This window comes from Elgaria multicarinata, chromosome 4 (assembly GCF_023053635.1).
Source record: "Elgaria multicarinata webbii isolate HBS135686 ecotype San Diego chromosome 4, rElgMul1.1.pri, whole genome shotgun sequence".
Lineage (NCBI taxonomy): Eukaryota > Metazoa > Chordata > Lepidosauria > Squamata > Anguidae > Elgaria > Elgaria multicarinata.
In genome coordinates this window covers 103,795,312-103,816,177 of record NC_086174.1, presented here as the reverse complement: position 1 = coordinate 103,816,177, position 20,866 = coordinate 103,795,312, and the positions used below count along the sequence as shown (strand labels likewise).

At 38.5% G+C, this 20,866-nt stretch overlaps 1 protein-coding gene across 1 annotated transcript in view; it reads right to left on the bottom strand.

Annotated features, from left to right (window-relative positions):
- RNGTT (RNA guanylyltransferase and 5'-phosphatase) overlaps window positions 1-20,866 on the bottom strand; it is a 166,395-nt gene that overhangs the window by 51,218 nt on the left and 94,311 nt on the right. The window contains exon 12 of the mRNA XM_063124890.1: window positions 12,513-12,581. Coding sequence (XP_062980960.1) covers window positions 12,513-12,581 — 69 coding nt within the window. The remainder of the gene's footprint in view (window positions 1-12,512; window positions 12,582-20,866) is intronic.

The window sequence follows — 20,866 nt, the reverse complement described above, 5'->3', positions numbered from 1 at the left end:
CTTGTTCTTTTCTCCTCTATTCACTCCATAAAAACAGAAATGGTGAAAACAAGTAACATAACTGCAAGACTGTGACCTTTTTTGTTTCTAACGGGAGAATAAAGATAAAGTGGGAAGAAGGAAAGCAAATCTTCAAGTGTCAGCATCAATAACTGATAGAAAAACATTATTTACAGTGTGTGCTATAAAGAATGAACAAGTACAATCGTGACAGCAATTAGAATAATTTCTACATATAAGAATGGCAAGAACTGCCAGCAAAATCTCACTGCATTTGTCATAATTACTATTCAAGTAAAAGCGGTTAGAATATAAAGTGGGCACTCGTATAAGTAAATACTAACTACTTCACCTCAAGCTGTTATTGAAATTTTAAAAAATCCAAGAAAAATGGGCTTTTACACCTATACATGTATTGATTACTTCACAATATTGGCTGGTAACCCATTTTAAAGGCTTTCTTCCTAATTCACAACCTTGCTATAAAGCAAAGATTACAATACCATGCTTATTTAGCTGTTGTTTTTTCCTAAGATAACGTTATAGGAAAAAAGGCACATTTTATTTTGAAAGCAAAAGCCTTCTGAATGACAAAATATGCTATAATATTTTTTTTCGGAACTTAGCAATTTTTTTGTAATCACACACACACACACACAGGTTTGAGAAGAGATATTACACCACCCACTATGCATGTCGGAGGACAAAACCTTTCCTAGGTTGAAGGCCTATCAACATTTGCAAGCAAATGTCATGGAAACCAAAGCTCTCTCCATGGTAACATCATCCCTCGAACAGCACCTAGCCACAACACTGAACAAACTGTGACCTTGTCTTGGAGCAAAACATTGTTTTTCATTCTACGAACTACTCACAGTATTCAACATACCTGACAATTGTAAAGATTTCATCATTTAATAATAACTTCAAATATGCACTTTTCCATCCAAAGCTGAATATGTGCAAGAGCAAACTGATTAAATGTATAAAGGCAAGAAGTGAACAAAGCAACCCATTGACAAATGTTATTAGTTACCTCGACTATTAAGGCACAAAAGCTTACATACATTTTTTTCCTGCTCATATGGACAAGCCAAAGTTCTGGGCTGTATGTATGGTGCAATTCTTCAAGAACATATGACATGATAGGAGGGACAGAAATCAACCTCCCAAGAACTTTTCTTTTCATTTAAGCCAAGTTTCTAGCCATCACAGCTGCTAAGATATGCTTGAAAAAATGTATGGACAACTCTTGCTAAAATTTCAGGTATCAGTGCCCTTCGTCCCTCTCATGACTAGCAGTATCAGAATTACGCAAAATAGCAACAATTGCAAAAGAAAAGGAATTAAGCAGGTTTATTCAGTGTGCATAATTTCTACATATCACAGAAGTTAATGCTTTTGCACAGAATTTGTCTAGGCATATCATTCGTAAGTACAGAATACACATGGTTCTGGTAATGCTATTTATTGTTCCAAAGATGCAAATATCTTTTAAAAAATGACTTTTTATAGACTTGTATATTGCCGTCCAGTATTGAAAAAAAGCACTTGCCTCTCAGAGCCTTTGAAATGACATAAAACATTTATTTTATATATTTATATCCTTTCTTACTCAAATAATAAGAAAACCCTCAAGGCAGCTTGCAAAAGAAATTCATATAGATGGACTAACTCAATATGGAAGAGATTAGAGTTCAGTTAATGATTTATTATGAATAATTTATAACAAGTTTAGCTCCCTTTCATTTGCAAAATATTCACAACCTGATTAGGAATTCCTCAAACGGCCATCCAAATATGTAACAATATGTCTGAAAAGTCTAAGAACTGATGGTGAATATTAAGAATCCAAGTTTCTTGTGCTCTGTATAATAGGTCCATAAAACTACACTGCAATTATCATCTGTAACTAGATGTTCACAGGCACAAACACACACATAAATTTGCCATATTTTTCATGGATGCTGTCAATTTGATTGCATTTTAGATAGGTCAAAATAAAAAGTTACAAATAAAAATAAAGCAAATTGAAGTATAAATGCAGGTACAGGTTGTTTATTGCAATCTAACTGATCTCTTGCAGATAATAAATTAAATCTGAGTTAAGTTCACTATTACTTACATTATTACTGAAAAAGCAAATCCCCCAGTTCAGAAGTAATACATACTTTTAAAAGTAAAAGTTTCATGATATAGCACATTTAATTGTCATTAATTGCAGATACTTATTGTGCACAAATTTTATTCATCGCTACCCTGAATGGGTTTTAGCCGAACACATATTATCACATTTTTACATAAAAAATTAAAATTAGCCGAACTCTGTACAGCAATTACTCCCATCAGCACATATCTTCTACAGTAAACACATCCTAATTTCTCATTGTACTCTGTATATCTATGGTATATCTATTGTTTACAATCATCCACCTGAATGTGTTCCTTCCTAATTTTTGCAGCTCTTACTGCAAAATAGGCCAAATTCAGTAGGGTTGATTTCTCTGCCGTTAGTAGGCAGCCTAATTTCGCTTGGTCTGTTAAATGCACCATAGGGGCCAAATACCTAGCTAAATATTTATTCCTAGGGTTATTGTATAATCTGCAGTATAATATATAGTGAACAGAGTCCTCCACCTCTTGTTCTCCACAACAGCAAATTCTTTGATCTCTGGGTATATTATTAAATCTTCCTTCTCTAAAATTTGTCTGCATGGTCTGCATTCTCAGGCTTGTAAGAGCTTTACGCAAGACTGGATTCGTAATTTCAATTAGGTATTTTTCTTCTCTATGCTTTAATTTTATGAAAGGATAAATATTGCAGAATTTGGAAGCTTTAATTGCATTAATATCAAGCTTACCAAAATAATTCCTCAATGTTTGTCTAATCGCCATGCGTTGTTGGTCTATATTTCCTTCTAATATCGTTTTAGGATCTATTCCGAATTGTCTTAACTTGGCTTCACACCTTCCTATCCAGTTGCCATGTGAGGGGTATTTTCTCTGATCTTTCACCACCAGCTTAACTAGGTTATTTGTTGATGTTTTCATTTTGAGGTAATAAAAAAACATGTTCCTCCAGATGCTATACTTTATTCGGAGCATCCCAACTTCCGCCCTCATATAACAAATGGGTGTGTCAGGGGGAAGACCCAACAATATCCGTAGGAATTTATTTTGGACCACCTCAAGTTGCTGTATATTATCATTGGCCCAAATTTCTGCCCCATAGAATAACTGCGGCAAAACCTTTGCCGCAAAACCTTTGCCGCAAAACCTTTACATGCGGAGGCTATCATTTGTCCTCCTCTTATTCTGGCGAGTTTTAACACTGTCTACATTGCTCTATTTGCTTTCAATTTTATTGCCTCCATATGATTCGTCCAGGCACCATTTTGTTTAAAAAATATACCTAAGTAGTTAAATTGATTTGTTTGTTCCAGACGGTGTCCATTTAATGTCCATTTATGTATTTGTGGGCTTCTCCCAAAAACCATTACTTTTGTCTTCTGATAGTTAATGGTTAGTAATTCCTTCCTACAAATCTCACCAAATGCTTTGAGTGATCTTCGCATACCCACTAGGTTTTCTGATAATAATACCATATCGTCTGCGTATAATAAAATGTTCAGTTTTCTTGAACCTACTGCCACATGGAAATTCTGTTTATTTACTAATTCACCAATGATATTATTTACATATATATTAAATAGAGTTGGAGCTAGCAAGCAACCTTGTCTAACCCCTAAAGATGTTTCTATTTCATTGGATAATTGTCCACCTCTACCTACTCTTACCCGCATGGAGTTATTTGAGTAGAGATTTTTTATCAACCATAAAAGGCGTCTGTCCATTCCGAGTTGCCAAAGCTTATACCATAAACGATCCCTGTCAATACTATCAAAAGCTGATGTTAAATCTATAAATGCAGCGTATAGGTGTTTCTTCGGGTATTTACAATATTTCTCCCTGAGGTGATTCAAAACAAAGCATTGGTCAGCATTCTACTTATTAGAAGCATTCTACTTATTAGAAATTTCTGGATCTCAAAAGTAAAAGATGGCAGGGGAACTGTATTTTATGTCATAATTTAATTTCACACTAAGATTCCCGCAAAAAAGGGTTAACAAATACAAAAGAAAAAATGTAGGTGAATTTTAACTAATGGTGTGCCGAAAATTTCAATTATTCAATTTTTGGCATTTTGTGAGGGGTGGGGGGAAAGAGGCTGGGAGAGGTGAGCATTTTGGAGAATTTTCTTCTTGGGGAGGGGGATAGAGTTTCTACATACCTTTTTAAGTGTAGGAAGTTTTTAGGGGTCTTCTTTCTTTCTTTTCTTCTTTTTTTAAAAAAATCACCCCCAGCACTTGCAGGAGCCCAGGAGGTCTTCCGGAATGCCTATTGGAGAGGATGAGGTCACATGGTCTCCAATAGGCATTCACGAAGAACAGCTGGATTCCTCCAAGTGCCGGGGTGTGTGTTTGTTTTTACATTAAAAATAGGAAGAAAAAAGGCCCCTCAACAACCAGCTATACTTTTAAAAGGTAAATGGAAATGCTGTCGTCCCCCCACAAGGAGAAAATTCTCTGAAATTCTCCACCTCCCCATAAAAGAGGCAGAAAAAACAATGCCTCTTTCACAGGGTGAGAAAAAGTTCCTGAAAATAGAGGGCAGGATTCAGCACAGAACTAATTTTAATCCCACATAGGACACACAGATATGGTAATGAAGGTGCATCAAATGCGTTTATTCTTCAGACATTAATCTCTTTGAGCAGCGTTCTGCCGTATGTAATGATGCCCCATGAACAAATTGAAAGTTGTAGAGTTTGGTAAGACAGTCTTAAAAGTCTGCAGCATGAAAAACCTCACTTTCATTTCAGTGCTTCCACAACCTCCTCCCTCTCCAATGATGTTCAACACTGATGCAACTGCTCTTTCTTTGTTAACAGAGAATTAGCTGCAGATAGGAATGCCTTCCCCAGCATCTGCTTCTTACTCACCGCTGGCTTCAGGGTGGGCCTCTGAATGGGAAGGGGTGGCAAACATTTATGCCAGGGGATACAGGAGGTACAATCCAAACAGGGTGAGGCCCTCCACAGACAAAATTAAACATTGGGAGGCATGGCCATACCTGATGTCAATTAGTCCCCAGCAGGGACATAGGGAGGATGGTCCTCCTGGCGCATTCACCGAGAACTGGCTTCACTACGCTCCTCTCCTGCAGCTCCCTCTCAGTGGGGAGAGCCTTGAGGCAGATGAAGCTGCCGTGTCTTAGCCAGAGGCTAGGGGAGCACTCTTCCAGCTGGTGGGGAAGCTGCTCTGAAAGCAAGTCCCCCACCCATCTGCATCCCACATTGTTATGGATTCCTCCAGGCCAAGTTCCACCCTCTGGAGGAATAGAAGAAGGCTCCACAGGTCAGGTGGACAAGCTCTGCAGGCTGGATTAGGCCCACAGGCCAGAGGTTGCTCTCTCTGGTTTATGTACTACCAGGACTCTGCGGCTCTAGATATTTGAGCTCCAGCAAGCTCCTTCTCCTATAATAAATGAGCCACGCAGTTAGGTGGCAGAGAAGGTATGGATAACTGCTGGCGCAATAACCAACAAGCCCCAGCAATCAAGAGAATGACTGTGGACTCTGTGTGCATGTATATGTGTACGGCGGGAGAGGTAAACAGGATGCCAAGGATGCCTAAATTCATCCAAAAGGCAATCTGGGTGATGTGAGACCCAGCTGATAATCTGTGCTAAAGATCACATCCAGAATTCGAATCTGCGACAACCTAAATGTGCCGTGCTCTTTCTGAAGACTAGGGCTCTCATGCAACCTTCTTGATGCTGGCATATATAGCTAAGTCCAGGGACAAGCAGCTGGGGAGGACAAAGGCTCCAGGATATGTCCTCCTTGTGTCTGCTGCTATGGCCGAGTGGTAAGACAGTTGGTCTGTAGTTTATGCAGTGTAGGTTCTAGCCCTGCCTCTTTCCCCCCTTTCGCTTCTGACATGACTATTTCCCATTCCAATGCTCTATGAGTCAACTGCAATTTACTTCAGTAAAGGTGGAATCGTTGATTCCCTTGTTGCTTCTCCTAGTTCCTCCCTTTCCTCCTCTGACAAGAGAATCCCTTTTCTCAGTTATTGCTCTCCCAGTGGGATGTTAACAATTGTTTCAGGTATGCCTGCATGTTTCTGATACATGCCTCCTCTTAATCAGCCTGCCTAGGTACTGAATTATATTGTCTGTCCTTCTTTCATGTGTTGATGATTCAAAGGAGGGTAGTCATTTGCAGTCTGTATGAATGGATTTGAACCCCTGTGAGCAAGGATCTCTAGAGCCTCGCTGTTTCTGGGCCATTTCTAGTTGTGCCACAGTGGTGGCTGCTACGGAGGGAGCCGGGGTGTCTGGCAAGTTGTGTGTGGTGGGGGCAGTTGCCATGTGTGGCTGGCTTCTATCTATGCATGTCTAATATGATATTCTTATAACAAGCTGAATTGCTATGTACTTAGAATTTCAGAGTGCTGTTTTATTCCCAGCTTTGTTGCTGGGAGTGCATAGGATCGCAACGACATTATGCTAACATTATGCCAGTATATACAAATGGCTGGCTTGCTCGAACCATAGGACTGCCCAACCCATAAGGTATGTTTTCGTCTACCCATCAAGAAAATGGGTTAGTATGGCTAAGATGGCATGAAAGTGATTTAGAACAACTGGGAAACTTGCCATGGGAACTGTTTATAACGAATATCTATTCATGGCCAGAAAACGCAGCTGTAAGGGTCAGTACTATTGCAGAAGATGGACAGCATGTTCCCTGCAAAAGGGCAGCCTAAAAACAATTTGAGAGCTCTACACTGGCATGATAAGTGGCCAATTTGATAGGTAATGAATTTAATTATGAATATTTTTAAAGGCAGAAAGGAGGCATAGAGGAACATGGGTACCAAGAAAGTTAAGAAGATTTGCCCCTGGTGTGACAAAAGCCAACAGACACTAGATGACTTTATACTCCACCCTCACTCTGGCATAGCTAGACATTAAAAACCTGCAATGGCATTGCAGAAGAAACATAAAAAGGGGGGGGGAGAGGGATTACCTTGCTGTAAAAATTAGCAGTAACTGCTAGGAAACTTTGCAGCTCTTTTAAAGGACAAGGCAAATACCCTGACAGTAGTTGGAACTGCCTTTAAACATTATATCCTAGAGAACAGTAGCCTCATCAGAGATGTCGACCATTGTCTCGAGCTCTGTCCTATAAAAATATTTCACTTTACTTTGCATTGTGGGTAGCAACAGGTTCAAATGCAGTTAGGAATAGCTATACATTTAAAAGAGATGGGTTTTTTTTTACTATCTATAGAAACAGGAAAAAAACATAGTTCTTAAATGTCATACAAAAGGGAAATGTTTATAATTAATTCCTACATATAGTTTCTAGACAGAAATTATACTTACCTTAGCACAGAACAGACTAATTAACTTAAAGGTTTTAGAAATTAAGTTTCATATTCCAGGACAGAAATCCATACAGAGGTCTGTCCCTGATTGTCAGCTTACAGCAAATGGTTCAGACACTGACCCAGTTCGCACGATCACTACAGCTTAAACAAGCCACAATGGGATGTGGTGTGCATCTGTAGTCATTTTTAATATTCAAGCCATGGTGGACTACAGCTTATCATGTTATCCAAACCCAAGCGAGAGTGGGTTGTTGTAAAGCAGTGTAGACGCAAAAGAGACAAGCTCAGGAGATTGTACCAATTTTTTTTTAATTTTTTTAAAAAAATTATCCGGAAGTGCTCAATGTATTGGACTAGACGTCCTTTGTCAGGGCCTATTATAATTTTAAAATAAACAAGTTAGAATAGAGAAAGTAGAGAACAGTAAGTAAAACAGCCCATGGGTAGCCAGTAAATTACAGGAGATATTTTGGTATAAGAATTTATACAGAAGTTTTCATAACCCCTTCAAATAAAACGTGGCTGAAATGTGTTGGGCTTTTCACAAATATTTAACCCACCATAGGTTGTGTTGTGTAGCGGAAGTTATTTAACGAATGGTTGGCTATTTGGCTGAAATAACCCACACCAATAGCCAACACTGTGCAGAATTGACTATTTGAACCACCTTTGGTTATTGTGTTGTGTGGCGGACACCATTGGTTATTTCCTCAATCACCGCTGTTTTCTTCATCAGACAGAGCCACAGGGCAAGAGCAGTCAAAGCTGCAGTTGCTGCTCTAGTCCAGCTGGCTGATGGGATACTAGTAGGAGGACGGGGTGGGTGGGGAGAGAGGGCAGGAGATGAGTGAGTCAACTCCGCATGGACTAATAGTCAACTCAACGCTAATCCTAATCCACACCACACAGTTGATTATCTCACGCAGTGTGAGGAGTACCCCCTAGATAAACTGTCGATTTGGTTATTACCATACCGTTGACTATCGTGTTGTCCAAATGCAGGCAGTGGCTGCACATGATGCCTTATAGAATAAAGATAATATTTTCAAGGTCACAAGCACCAAAATTTCACTTGACCCTATCCTTAATGGCAAGGTGCTCCAATTACTGACAAAGCTATGGAAGAAAAAGCTAAAAATTAATTAATCGGCGGTAGAAATTAAACATAAATAGCATTTTCCTGGGAAGCTAATGCTATCTGTAAATATGTTGCCTGTTCAACAATGAGGAAATGCTAATAATTTGCAAGTTTACAATGCCATTAAGAACGTTTCCATAAAAGAGGAGAAATCTACAAAAAAATCATTGAGTTTTGTATGTATCAGATTATCAGTACAAACATGGGCGCTGCTATTCAGAAAATGCTGGGAAATTCTAATACATAACTTCTTGTCTCTTTATTCTTAAAATATTTAGAAAAGAGTTAATGGCAGAGATTCAATATAGGCTTAAGATGAAAATAACTATAAAAGTCTTGATACTACTTTGTATCTTACAATGATTCCATTGATAGCAAAGAAATATTCCTCTCCGCAAAAACAAAAAGAAACAAAAAAGCTGGTTACCAAACCAACTAATAGCACATGTACAAATTGATTAGAAATATTTATAATTGCTTTGTTTTGCTGTACAATATTTGAAATTCCCCCATCATCCTACACTACAGCCTCTATTTTTTTCTCCCAACAGACCTGCATATCAAGAGCCATAGGGTACTGACTGTAGGCAGTGGGTATTACAATGATATCAATATTAAATAATAATAATAATGCAAGGACATCTACTTCTAATTATGTTAAGCAGAGCCAAACCTTAGCTACGCATACAGAGTTTCTAATTATCATTATTGAAAAATCTTTTGCCAGCTCACATAATAGTTTTCTTAAAAATCATAAAGCACTAAGAAACACAGATCAGCAATTATACCCTAGGAGATGGTTTAGGGAAAAATTGGCACTGTGATGTGATATAAAATGTAACCTTTGTAAGCATTTAATAGATTATTAACCGGCATGATCTGAAGTGCACTTTCCCTATGCTGCAAAGTGATAAATTTGGCCTGATTCAGTTGGAATGATATAAACAATTAATAGGTCATTATGGATTCAAGCTAGGTGAGATTAAAGGGTATTACAAAATATTTGTGCGTTAAAGCTAACTTTATTCCTTAAACTGCAAATAATTTTGCTTCTCCCTGACACTGGATGCAAAGAAAATATATATCAAAGTGCCACGAAAGATTGTATGTTTTCTACAGGATCAGTTGATTTAATATATCTAAGAAAAATCTTAAAGAACTGAAATTCTAAAGTAATTGAGGGTGAAAAAAATATACACTTTGAACCTAGGAAGTCACAGACAAAACCTCAATAAAAGTGTTTCTCCTTCATCTTAAACTCTACTTGCTGTCACAAATCATTTTGGGGAAGCTTTATAACTGAAAATATACTCTCTTCCCTTTCGGAGGGAGGCAATGCTTCAGTACAGTGAGTAAGTCAATTTTGCACAGATTGCTTGGTTAAAGATTAAGTTGTCCTAACATCTTAAAAAGATATCCCACACCAAAGGCTATAATTTCTATAATGTCTAGCCTAAATATTTGTCTGATGAGTGGGCATTACAATTTTCTGACCAGTATCATATAAAAAGAAGAAAATGTTTTGGAAGGCCACATTTTTAAAAAAAATTAAAGGGAAAACATTGGCAAAATATTTATTTATTTATTTCATTTTTATACTGCCCAATAGATGAAGCCGAAATACAAATCTGAATGAGAATTTATGACTTTATGACTGTAATCTTTCTTATAGGAAGAAAATTTAATAACAAAAAAATTGCTAATAGTAAAAACTACCATTCAAGTAGCATATTTTCCTTCTGAGATTACAGATTTATGCATAAGTTTGCATTCTCACTGTATAACATTTTGTGTATGCTTTCCTGTATAAGTAGGCAAATAATAAGGCTATCATCAAGGAAAGCATGTAACTGAAATGAAAATATATTCAGCTCTGGAACTTCTACTAAGATGCTCCAGACTTTGTTAACATGTTAGCTACAACATAGAATCAGAAATACAGCAGAAGCATGGAAGTTATGGGACCTGAATTAGCTACAGTTACATAGCAGATAGAATTTTTTAAAAAGTATGAGAGGAGAAAATCAAAAATATGGTGAAGAAGAGGAAACACATACCAGAGCAGAGGACATATGATTAGAACAAATTTGAGGGGTGATCAAAGAAGAAAAGAGCAGAAAAGAAACAATGGCAAGGAAGTAGCATATCATTTTCTGTCCCTAGCGAGCATATGCATATCAACTGTGTGCATGTTCTGGACAAGAAGGCTTTAAGCATTTCCTTCTGTAATATTAAAGCACTTGGCATATTCTAAATGCTATCAGAAATAACTGTAAAGAGTCTTGTATACCGATAGTATTATAAGTAATAATACTTCACAAAATCACTGACTTGCATTTGGTGCTGTGGGATCTACTGCGTTTAGACAGACTATGTCATAAGAAGGAAGGAAGTGGTCAACATCATTTGCAGCATCTTCAAAATAAAGAATCTACCTTCCACATGCTTTACATGCTTGCACTATAATACACATACTATCAGAGATTTGACATAAATATATCTATCGGGCTCAGATTAGCTGCAGAAATCTGGGCAGTTATTAATAAATTAGAACATGTTCATTCAAGCTTCCATACAGTTAAATAATCCATACTATTGTTCTACCTACAGGTCACACAAGAAACCTTTTTGGAATTGTAAGACAGATCCATGCACTACTTACTGGGTAGTGGGGGCATTATCCAACAAGGCTGCTCTGCCTCCACTGCCTCCACTGCATGAGCGGTGTGTCCTGCTACCACGTGGGCACAACAGGATACTACCCACAGTCTACATCTAAGTACAACACCAAAAGACATTGGGTTGTATCCAACTGGTGTCTCTAAACTAATGGAAAGCTGTTTGAACTAGCAAAGGCTCCTGTCAGTGGAACATGGAATGAGGTGATTTTTGGTGATTCCCCCTCTCTCCCTGCAGTTCCTCACACTACCTCCCCTGCTATTCAAAGGGTCCCCCAACCCTCTAGAGCAGATTGGGGGGTGGGGGGACTTTAGGTTAAAAGGGGAATCACAGAAAATTGCCTCTCTCCTTCTTCTGCTGACAGAAGCCTCCACTGAATCATCCAAGAGCATTCTTTAGCGGAGTGACAGCAATTGGACCCAACCCATAAGGAATTAAGACTTTTCTTCTTGACAAATTGCCTACAAATTGCCATTGTACCAAAACTGATGGAATAAAATTAAGTCATTTGCCATTATTAATTTGATTTAACTCTATGTCTACTTCTATAATGGTTGGAAAATGTATTTATCTATTTTCTACATAGATTTATGGGTAATAAACATGTTTTGTACTAAACTTTACTAAAAGCCATTGTAATTTGAACCAAGGAAAGTAATATTACTATTGCTTCTTTTCTTTTTTTGTTCTTTATAATTGTTTGTCCTGTTTTTCTGTATATTCAGAAACATAACTGTCGTATCAATATGTATGCCATTCTTTCTACTGTTATCATCACATTCTACCCCTATCTGCTGGAAATTTCCCACAAATCAGAAATAATATGGCACCCAATACTCACAGTGCCAGCTTTCAAATTTAATCCTCAAACATATTTAGTTAAAAGTCAACAGATACAATAATCATAAAAATAGGAATGTAAACGGAATATGCTCATATTTATGGTCTTTATATGAAGAGATGCAAGTGGAAAAATATGCAATTCCACACATATTTTGACATCTTTGCAATAACTTATAAGTTAACACAGGATACTGCATATAAAAGCAAAGCATACAGAAGCAAGGTTCTTGACAAGGCCCAGAAGAATGGATTTTATATCAAATTAATTACTCTGCTTAAATATTTTTCTGGCAGTGAATGAAGAAATTTTCAACAGCAAAGTTGATGAATTCCCACATCTAAAATATTACTAAAATGTTTTTAAAAATTAAAATAAAGTCATGGCAACTTACCCCTATAGGTTGAAAAATTAGTCCATCCACTTCATGACTGACTTCTCTAGCAAAATTTCCCTCAAGAAGCTGCAAGAAACACCAAATGATTATTTAGTTTTACAATTATAAGGTAAAATAACCATGGCATATACATGACATACAGATATAAACATCCACACTATTGTATATAGCTTTTACTGGAAAAGATTGGCTCCTAGTATCTACTACTCACTTGATAATTGAAAGAGGATGAATTTAGAAAATAAACAGTACAATGAAAGGTATACTTTTTTAAAAAACCTGAAGACTGCAAGTTCACTGCAAGTTCAGTGCAGTATTGTGCACTGTAGAATATATAGCCTAGTTCATACACAACACTCCTCAGCCTGTGTCATGTGCTTCATCCTTGACTGTCCTTCTCCTCCCCTGCAGAGACACCAGTTCAAACAAACAGTGTCTCTTGGGTATTGCCTATGAAAGTCCGGTATCAAAGGCAGTAAGTCTATATAATTAGTTGCTGGGGGACATGGGTGGGAGCATCCTGTTGCACCATGTCCTGCTTGTGGGCCCTTGGTCAATAGCTGGTTGGCCACTGTGTGAACAGGGTGCTGGACTAGATAGACCCTTTGTCTGATCCAACATGGCTCTTCTTAAGTCCTGACTGTTCCCATGAACATGTATGGGAACCAGCACACACATGTCCTAAATGGATTACATTATTTTAGACCAGTTCCACTTGAATCGGTTACTGCATTCAGATGTCATGCTGAACAGTTGTTTACCATTACAAGAACAAGCCTAGGTAAGACTTGGGCAACTCTCCCCACTCCTCCTTGGGCATGGTGGCAAGATTGTTTGTTTATTTACAATATTTATATACCGCTCCCCATTGAAAATTTCGGAGTGGTGTACAAGATAAAATAAAATAAAAACAGAAAAAAATGCTTTAAAATAGATTTTAAAAGATGCAAAATGTACAGAACTGTGGCTAGTCATTAAGGAAAGTCTTTTGGAATAACAACGTTTTCAGGTGGTGCCGAAAGGAATACAAAGTTGGCGCCTGCCTGACCTCCAGAGGCAGGGAATTCCATAGATTAGAAGCGTTTGTTTCCGATTTCAATTAACTACAGTTAACCATTAAGTGAAAAACCCTAAATTGTAGTTAATCTGAATTATAGTTGGTAGAAACAAGTCCATTTCAAAACCTATGGTTTAAAGTTGGCTTGTTTCAACTACCCATAGTTAAAACTAGCATCTACTTGTCTAGGTTTGTATACGCCATTAAATGCCCATGTTCAAACATGTGGTGAAACTAAAGCAGAAGCTGCTGGAGGAAGAAGGGATGAATCCAAGACATAATTAGGCTCTTTCTTGTAATGGTAAACCACTTTTTATCATTATCTGAAATACAGCCAAAATGTTCTTTCTGCTTTGGAGGATCCTTCGCATGGCCACATATATTTTCTTTCCAACTTCCTTGATTAATGTCATTTCTGTTTGACATGTGGAAGTCTCAGCCATTTGATTGTAAAGATTTTATTATGAAATTCAAAACATTTTGATGTAAAAATCTACTGAGGTAAACATATTTGAGTTAAGGATATTTTAAAACAATGTGCTGGGGCCAAAATTCTTTCATGGCACTTTGTGAGTATAATAGGAACTGTGAAATACAGCCCTTAATCAAACCTAAACAGTACTTCCATTTTTTACTGTGTTTATTCCAACCAAAGATGAAGGTGAATACTCAAGGCAATGCTTGAAAAATCTATATAAATAAAAATGAAAAAGACCGTTCGTTACTGTCATTATATCTCCGAAAGTTCTTCACCGATTGCTCTGAAATTTTGACACAGCGTTGCGTTCGAATATGCGAGCGTTGTTATGTAACTATGTTCTCTATGGGGGTCAAAGGTTTGTCTTAAAATCGAAGAAATAGGCCTCCTCAAAACCAGTCCTGCTGATCATTGTGACATCACCAACCAGTAGGCCAATCCGCTGCCTCTGCCTCCTCTCCTATTTGCATGTACTCTCGCAATTGGCTGAGTGAATATAGATATCACACCTGTGACAGTTACACGTTCTGAAGAAAGGTAACTGCCAGGAGTTTCCAGTAACCTCCTCACCGTAAAAACATGCTTTTATATCTTATTTATTTATTTATTTATTTATTTATTACATTTTTATACCGCCCAATAGCTGAAGCTCTCTGGGCGGTTCACAAAAATTAAAATCATCATAAAACAACCAACAAGTTAAAAATACAAATACAAAATACAATATAAAAAGCACAACCAGGATAAAACCACGCAGCAAAATTGATATAAAGTTAAAATACAGAGTTAAAACAGTATAATTTAAATTTAAGTTAAAATTAAGTGTTAAAATACTGAGTGAATAAAAAGGTCTTCAGCTGGCGACGAAAGGAGTACAGTGTAGGCGCCAGGCGGACCTCTCTGGGGAGCTCATTCCACAACCGGGGTGCCACAGCGGAGAAAGCCCTCCTCCTAGTAGCCACCTGCCTCACTTCCTTTGGCAGGGGCTCACGGAGAAGGGCCCCTGTAGATGATCTTAAGGTCCGGGTAGGTACATATGGGAGGAGGCGTTCCTTCAAATAACCTGGCCCCAAACCGTTTAGGGCTTTAAATGTCAATACCAGCACTTTGAATCGGGCCCGGACCTGGACTGGCAGCCAATGAAGTTGTAAAAGGACTGGCGTAATGTGATCTCGCCAGCCAGTCCCTGTTAGTAAACGGGCTGCCCTGTTTTGTACCAGCTGAAGCTTCCGGACCGTTTTCAAAGGCAGCCCCACGTATAACGCATTGCAGTAATCCAAACGAGAGGTTATCAGAGCATGGATAACTGTAGCTAGGCTATCACTGTCCAGATAAGGGCGCAGTTGGTATATCAGCCTAAGCTGATAAAAGGTGCTCTTTGCCACTGAGTTCACCTGTGCCTCAAGTGACAGTTCTGGATCCAAGAGCACCCCCAAACTACGGACCCGATCCTTTAGGGAGAGTGCAACCCCGACCAGGACAGGGCAAACATCACCTCGCCGGACAAATGAACCACCCTCTAACAGTACCTCCGTCTTGTCTGGATTGAGTCTCAGTTTGTTAGCCCTCATCCAGTCCATTACCGTGCCCAGGCACTGGTTCAGAACAGTCACTGCCTCACCTGGGTTTGATGAAAAGGAAAGGTAGAGCTGGGTGTCATCCGCATATTGATGACACCTCAGTCCACATCTCCGGATAACCTCCCCCAGCGGCTTCATGTATATGTTAAACAGCATAGGGGATAAAATAGAGCCCTGCGGAACCCCATGGCTTAGGAGCCACGGCACAGAGCAATAATCCCCCAGCACCACCTTCTGGAATCGGCCATCCAAGTAGGAGCAGAACCACTGCAACGCAGTACCTCCAACTCCCAGTTCAGACAACCTATCCAGAAGGATACCATGGTCGATGGTATCGAAGGCCGCTGAGAGGTCCAGGAGAACCAACAGGGTCGCACTCCCCCTGTCTCTCTCCCGACAGAGGTCATCCCACAGGGTGATCAAGGCAGTTTCTGTTCCAAAACCAGGCCTGAAACCCGATTGAAATGGATCTAGATAATCCGTTTCATTCAAGAGTGCCTGGAGTTGTCCTGCAACCACCCGCTCAAGCACCTTGCCCAGGAAAGGGATATTAGCCACCGGCCTGTAGTTGTTAACATCTTCCGGGTCCAGATTAGGCTTCTTCAGGAGTGGTCTAATTACCGCCTCTTTTAAAGAGGCCGGCACATATCTCCGAAAGTTCTTCACCGATTGCTTTGAAATTTTGACACAGCGTTGCGTTCGAATACGCGTGCGTTGTTATGTAACTATGTTCTCTATGGGGTCAAAGGTTTGTCTTAAAATCGAAGAAATAGGCCTCCTCAAAACAAGTCCTGCTGATCACTGTGACATCGCCAACCAGTAGGCCAATCCGCTGCCTCTGCCTTCTCTCCTATTTGCATGTTCTCTCACAATTGGCTGAGTGAATATAGATGTCACACCTGTGACAGTTACATGTTCTGAAGAAAGGTAACTGCCAGGAGTTTCCGCTAACCTCCTCACCGTAAAAACATCCTTTTTTAAAAACCAAACAATTTGCTTTACTTCATCCAAATAATGCCTCGCAGAAGATCACACTTAGGTCGTCGTACTCGCGGAGCGGAAGCACTGCGACGAGAAATTGCAAATCAGACTGAGGAAGAACGGGCATCAGCAAACGAGAAAAAAAGAAAAAGAATGCCTCAAATACGTGCCAAGGAACCAGCCAAGCAACGTTCAGCCAGACTTGAGGATGCACGGTTGCGAGCACGGCAATCACGTTCTACAGCTTCAGATCTGCTTTGTTCTCAACAGAATGAACGCGACAGGCTGAGAGCGGCTGAAAGACGTCAACAAGAAACAGCACATCAGCGTCAAACACGACTCCGTGGTAAACAATCACATGATTACAATCGCCTTGCATTTCGGTACAACCCAGCTGATGATTATAGTTTGAGGCGGCATGTTCTCATCAGCACTGTGACTGAAGTGTGTCCTTATTGCAGGGCTCTTAAATTTAATGGAGAAACAAAAGGAATGTGTTGCGCTGCTGGAAAAATTAAACTGCCTCAACTTGGAGGACCACCAGAGCCATTACAAACTTTGCTTGCCGGATATACCGCAGAATCAAAGCATTTCCTATCTAACATCAGGAAATACAACTCATGCTTCCAAATGACGTCGTTCGGCGCAGAAATCATCACAGCTCCATTTATGCCAACTTTCAAAGTCAAAGGACAATTTTATCATAAAGCTGGCTCCTTCCTTCCGTTTCAAGATAGTCAACATAAATTCCTACAAATGTATTTCATTGGTGATGGCAATGATGAATTGAATGCACGCTGCGGAATTTATACCGGCATAAAAAGGTCCATCGTTTCAAAACTGCAACAGCTACTTCACGAAAAAAACAATTTAGTACATTTGTTCAAAACAGCAATTGACATGATGCCATCTGATACACACAAGATTGTTATTCATGCTGGCAAAACGCCTGCTGGAGAACATGTGCGAAGATTCAATGCTCCAACTATAGACGAAGTGGCAATTGTTATAGTCAGAGATCAATCTTGACAGGACCTTTCAAAGGTGAAGATGTCCTCATTCCTCGCATTCCTATGATTCCAACAGATATGCCATTTCAATTTAAGAGATTGCAATTCCCAATTCGATTGGCGTTTTCAATCACCATCAATAAAGCTCAGGGCCAATCTTTAGAATTGTGCCGTTTACATCTAGACACAGATTGCTTCTCACATGGACAATTATATGTTGCGTGTTCTAGAGTCGGCAAACCAGACAATCTCTATAACTACACAGACAATGGAACAACTAAAAATATTGTATATCCACAAGCATTGTGAAATTAAACATATTAGAAACATCCGCTTTGTCTTTTCTTTCTTTTCAATTTAACCAGACTGAGCCACAGCAACGTGTGGCAGGGTACAGCTAGTGCATTAATAAAAAAAATCTCAGACTAGCCTGTCCCACACCAAAATACTAGAATAGCATTGCAAAGTATAATAAATTCAGCAGCTTGCTGATTTTAAAAAAACCTGAAATCACAAACAGTTGCTGAATAAATACACATTCACACTAAGGAGCACAGCCATTTTAACCATTCAGCTCAACTGTGCAGAGCTTGAATATGCATTTTGTCACCAGTTAGTAGAACTTAAAAGTTTTATAGGAGACATAAAGCCTTTTTTATTTAACTTCGTGGATAGTAGAATGAGGATGCGATTGTGGTAATAGATCATTTCTGGACAGTTTGGAGAAAATGAACTGCTTACATTTGCGAACGAGGATTGCCAAGTATGCTCTGTATATTGAAAGCAAAAGCAAAATGTATTCTACGAATATAGGAACTATACACCTTTTTTTTTAAAGAACGGATTACATTAAAAAGCAGTAGATGGTAAGAAATTAACAGTAAGACAAAGGTGTTATTTTTACTGCTCTTACTTTACACTTATTTATTCAGATGATGATGATGGACAACCTTATTACCCTGTGTCTGAGGTCACTTGAATAACGTATTGGAAGTTTTTTATAGAAAGAAAACAAAGGAATTACAATCTACTACATTATTGTTGTTGTTGTTGTTGTTACATTTATGTAGGGGCAGTATATGCAAACTAGTGTGAAGTCAAATTTCATTTTGAAATATTTTTAAAAGTTGTTGAATTACTTGCAGTCATTTTAATTTTATGAGCCAGTAAGAAATGTCATTAAAATTGTACATACTTTAAAAAGAACAAGAAAACTCCACATTCTCTAACATTCACATGGGGCCTAATATAGCTTACAATGAAAAATAAAAAATACAACTCACAGTAAAATCATAACTTACAATTAACACTTTAAAAAGAAGGCTGTCTGAAAAGGCCAGGTTTTTACCTGGAGCCTGAAGCAACTTATTAAGGAGAACACAGTGCAAGTGCCACCATAGGAAAAGTCCAGTAGGATTCCTTTGTAGTCCTCAGCTCTGCAAAAGATGTGATTCAGAGCTGGACCTTTCCCCCATATCTAAGGGAAGAGGGAGATACATATGGGAGAAGGCACTTGATATGACAGGGCTTTAATACTGTCAGTGCGCTTCACGATAAGAGAGGAAAGACTAATTTGGCAATAGATAATAAAAGAACAACGAAAATACATTTAGCGCAGTTCTTTTTCCATTAGTTATACTAATTCACACAATCACCACAGCCCACCATGGTTTATTCACGCAACCAGGCTACTATGTGTTGGATCCAGAATTAGTCATGCTTTGAGTAAATCCATTGAAATCAAGTCAGTCATGATTAAATTAAGTCTCATTAATTTCAGTGGGTCTACTTGAAGCATGACTAAGTCTGATCCAACTGAACATCACTAAACATCTAGAATGACATCTAGCACACACACAGAGGAAGACTCAAACCAGCCAAAAGTAGACTTTAAGTGACACTTGTTGTCCAAGGCATGGAAACAAAGCAGAACGAAACACCTACATTCTGCCTCTCCTTTCTTGTGCGTTTGGGGGGGGGGAAGCAAAAATGTACACACTTGGAAGTAGTAGCAACAGGGAGGGGGATAATGACTACCCTAAAGTGGCTAAATAAGATCTGAACTGATAATTTACCACTACAGTATAGCATACCAACTTACAATTCAATTATTCTATCTGGCCACCCTTTTCAACATATTAGATCAGGCTGGCTGATGGAGAGGAGGAAAGTTCACTGTACAAAACTCTAAAGATAGCACAATGTTATTATCACTAACTATAAATTAACCACATAATTGATTTTTTCTCTAAAAAAAGGAAAACAGTACGCTACTGCGGCTCACTAATAGCATCAGCTCACTAATTACTACCCATGATTCATTTGTAGCATTCCAAACCTGATTAATGTCAGGTCAAGTTTAACATATGATGAGGTTTATTAGTAATGCTTTGCTATCCCACAGCTTGTCAGTCTTTCACAGCGAGTGCCATCTGTTACATGAGGGAATAACAGTCAGAGCACTGGTAGCTCTCAGTTACTTCAAGTGACTATATAGTATGCTTTCAAACTTGTCCAGGCAGTTCAACTGATAAGATCTGACAGTATTACAAAATATGCCTTACAAAGTATTTGCTTACTTTAAAGGCTATTGGTAGCACTGTATATCCTTTTATTTCACTGGAAATTAAAAGTAATGGAATACGCAACATACTAAATCTTAAAATATTATTAGTTTAGTCCAGGCTTAGTTATACTTAGAGTAAACCCAATGAAACCAATGGGACAAAAGTCTATTTATTTCATTGAGTCTGAACTCAGCTCTTTATAAGTTAATCACTCCCTACGAGATCCAAGCAACTATAATACATTCTATTAAGGTACTGCTCAGTGTATAGAGCTAGTTTTTCTCATCTGTCCTGCATGCCAAATATGACTTGCCAGCTATAGCTAAATGACAAATCTTGCAAATACAGTATATGTTAGTATCTAGATCTAGCCCATTCATTTTTACAGCATCAGAATTTTCATCATTATCGGAAGCACTTATTGAGGCTGGCTGAGCAAAGTGATCCATGTTCCATATCTATACTTATCGTGAATAAATATGACATAAATGTCTGTGTCTCTTGGACACTGCACTGTCCCTTTAATAGGGGATTGTCTAATTCAGTTAATAGCTGGTAGTGGAATGCAGCATACACTGCTTTTAAACATATGATTTGGGAATGTCGAGTAGTTGTTTCTATTTGGAAGGAGGTTATTATAAGGATAAATTTTATATTGGAGCAGTCTTTAATATTTGC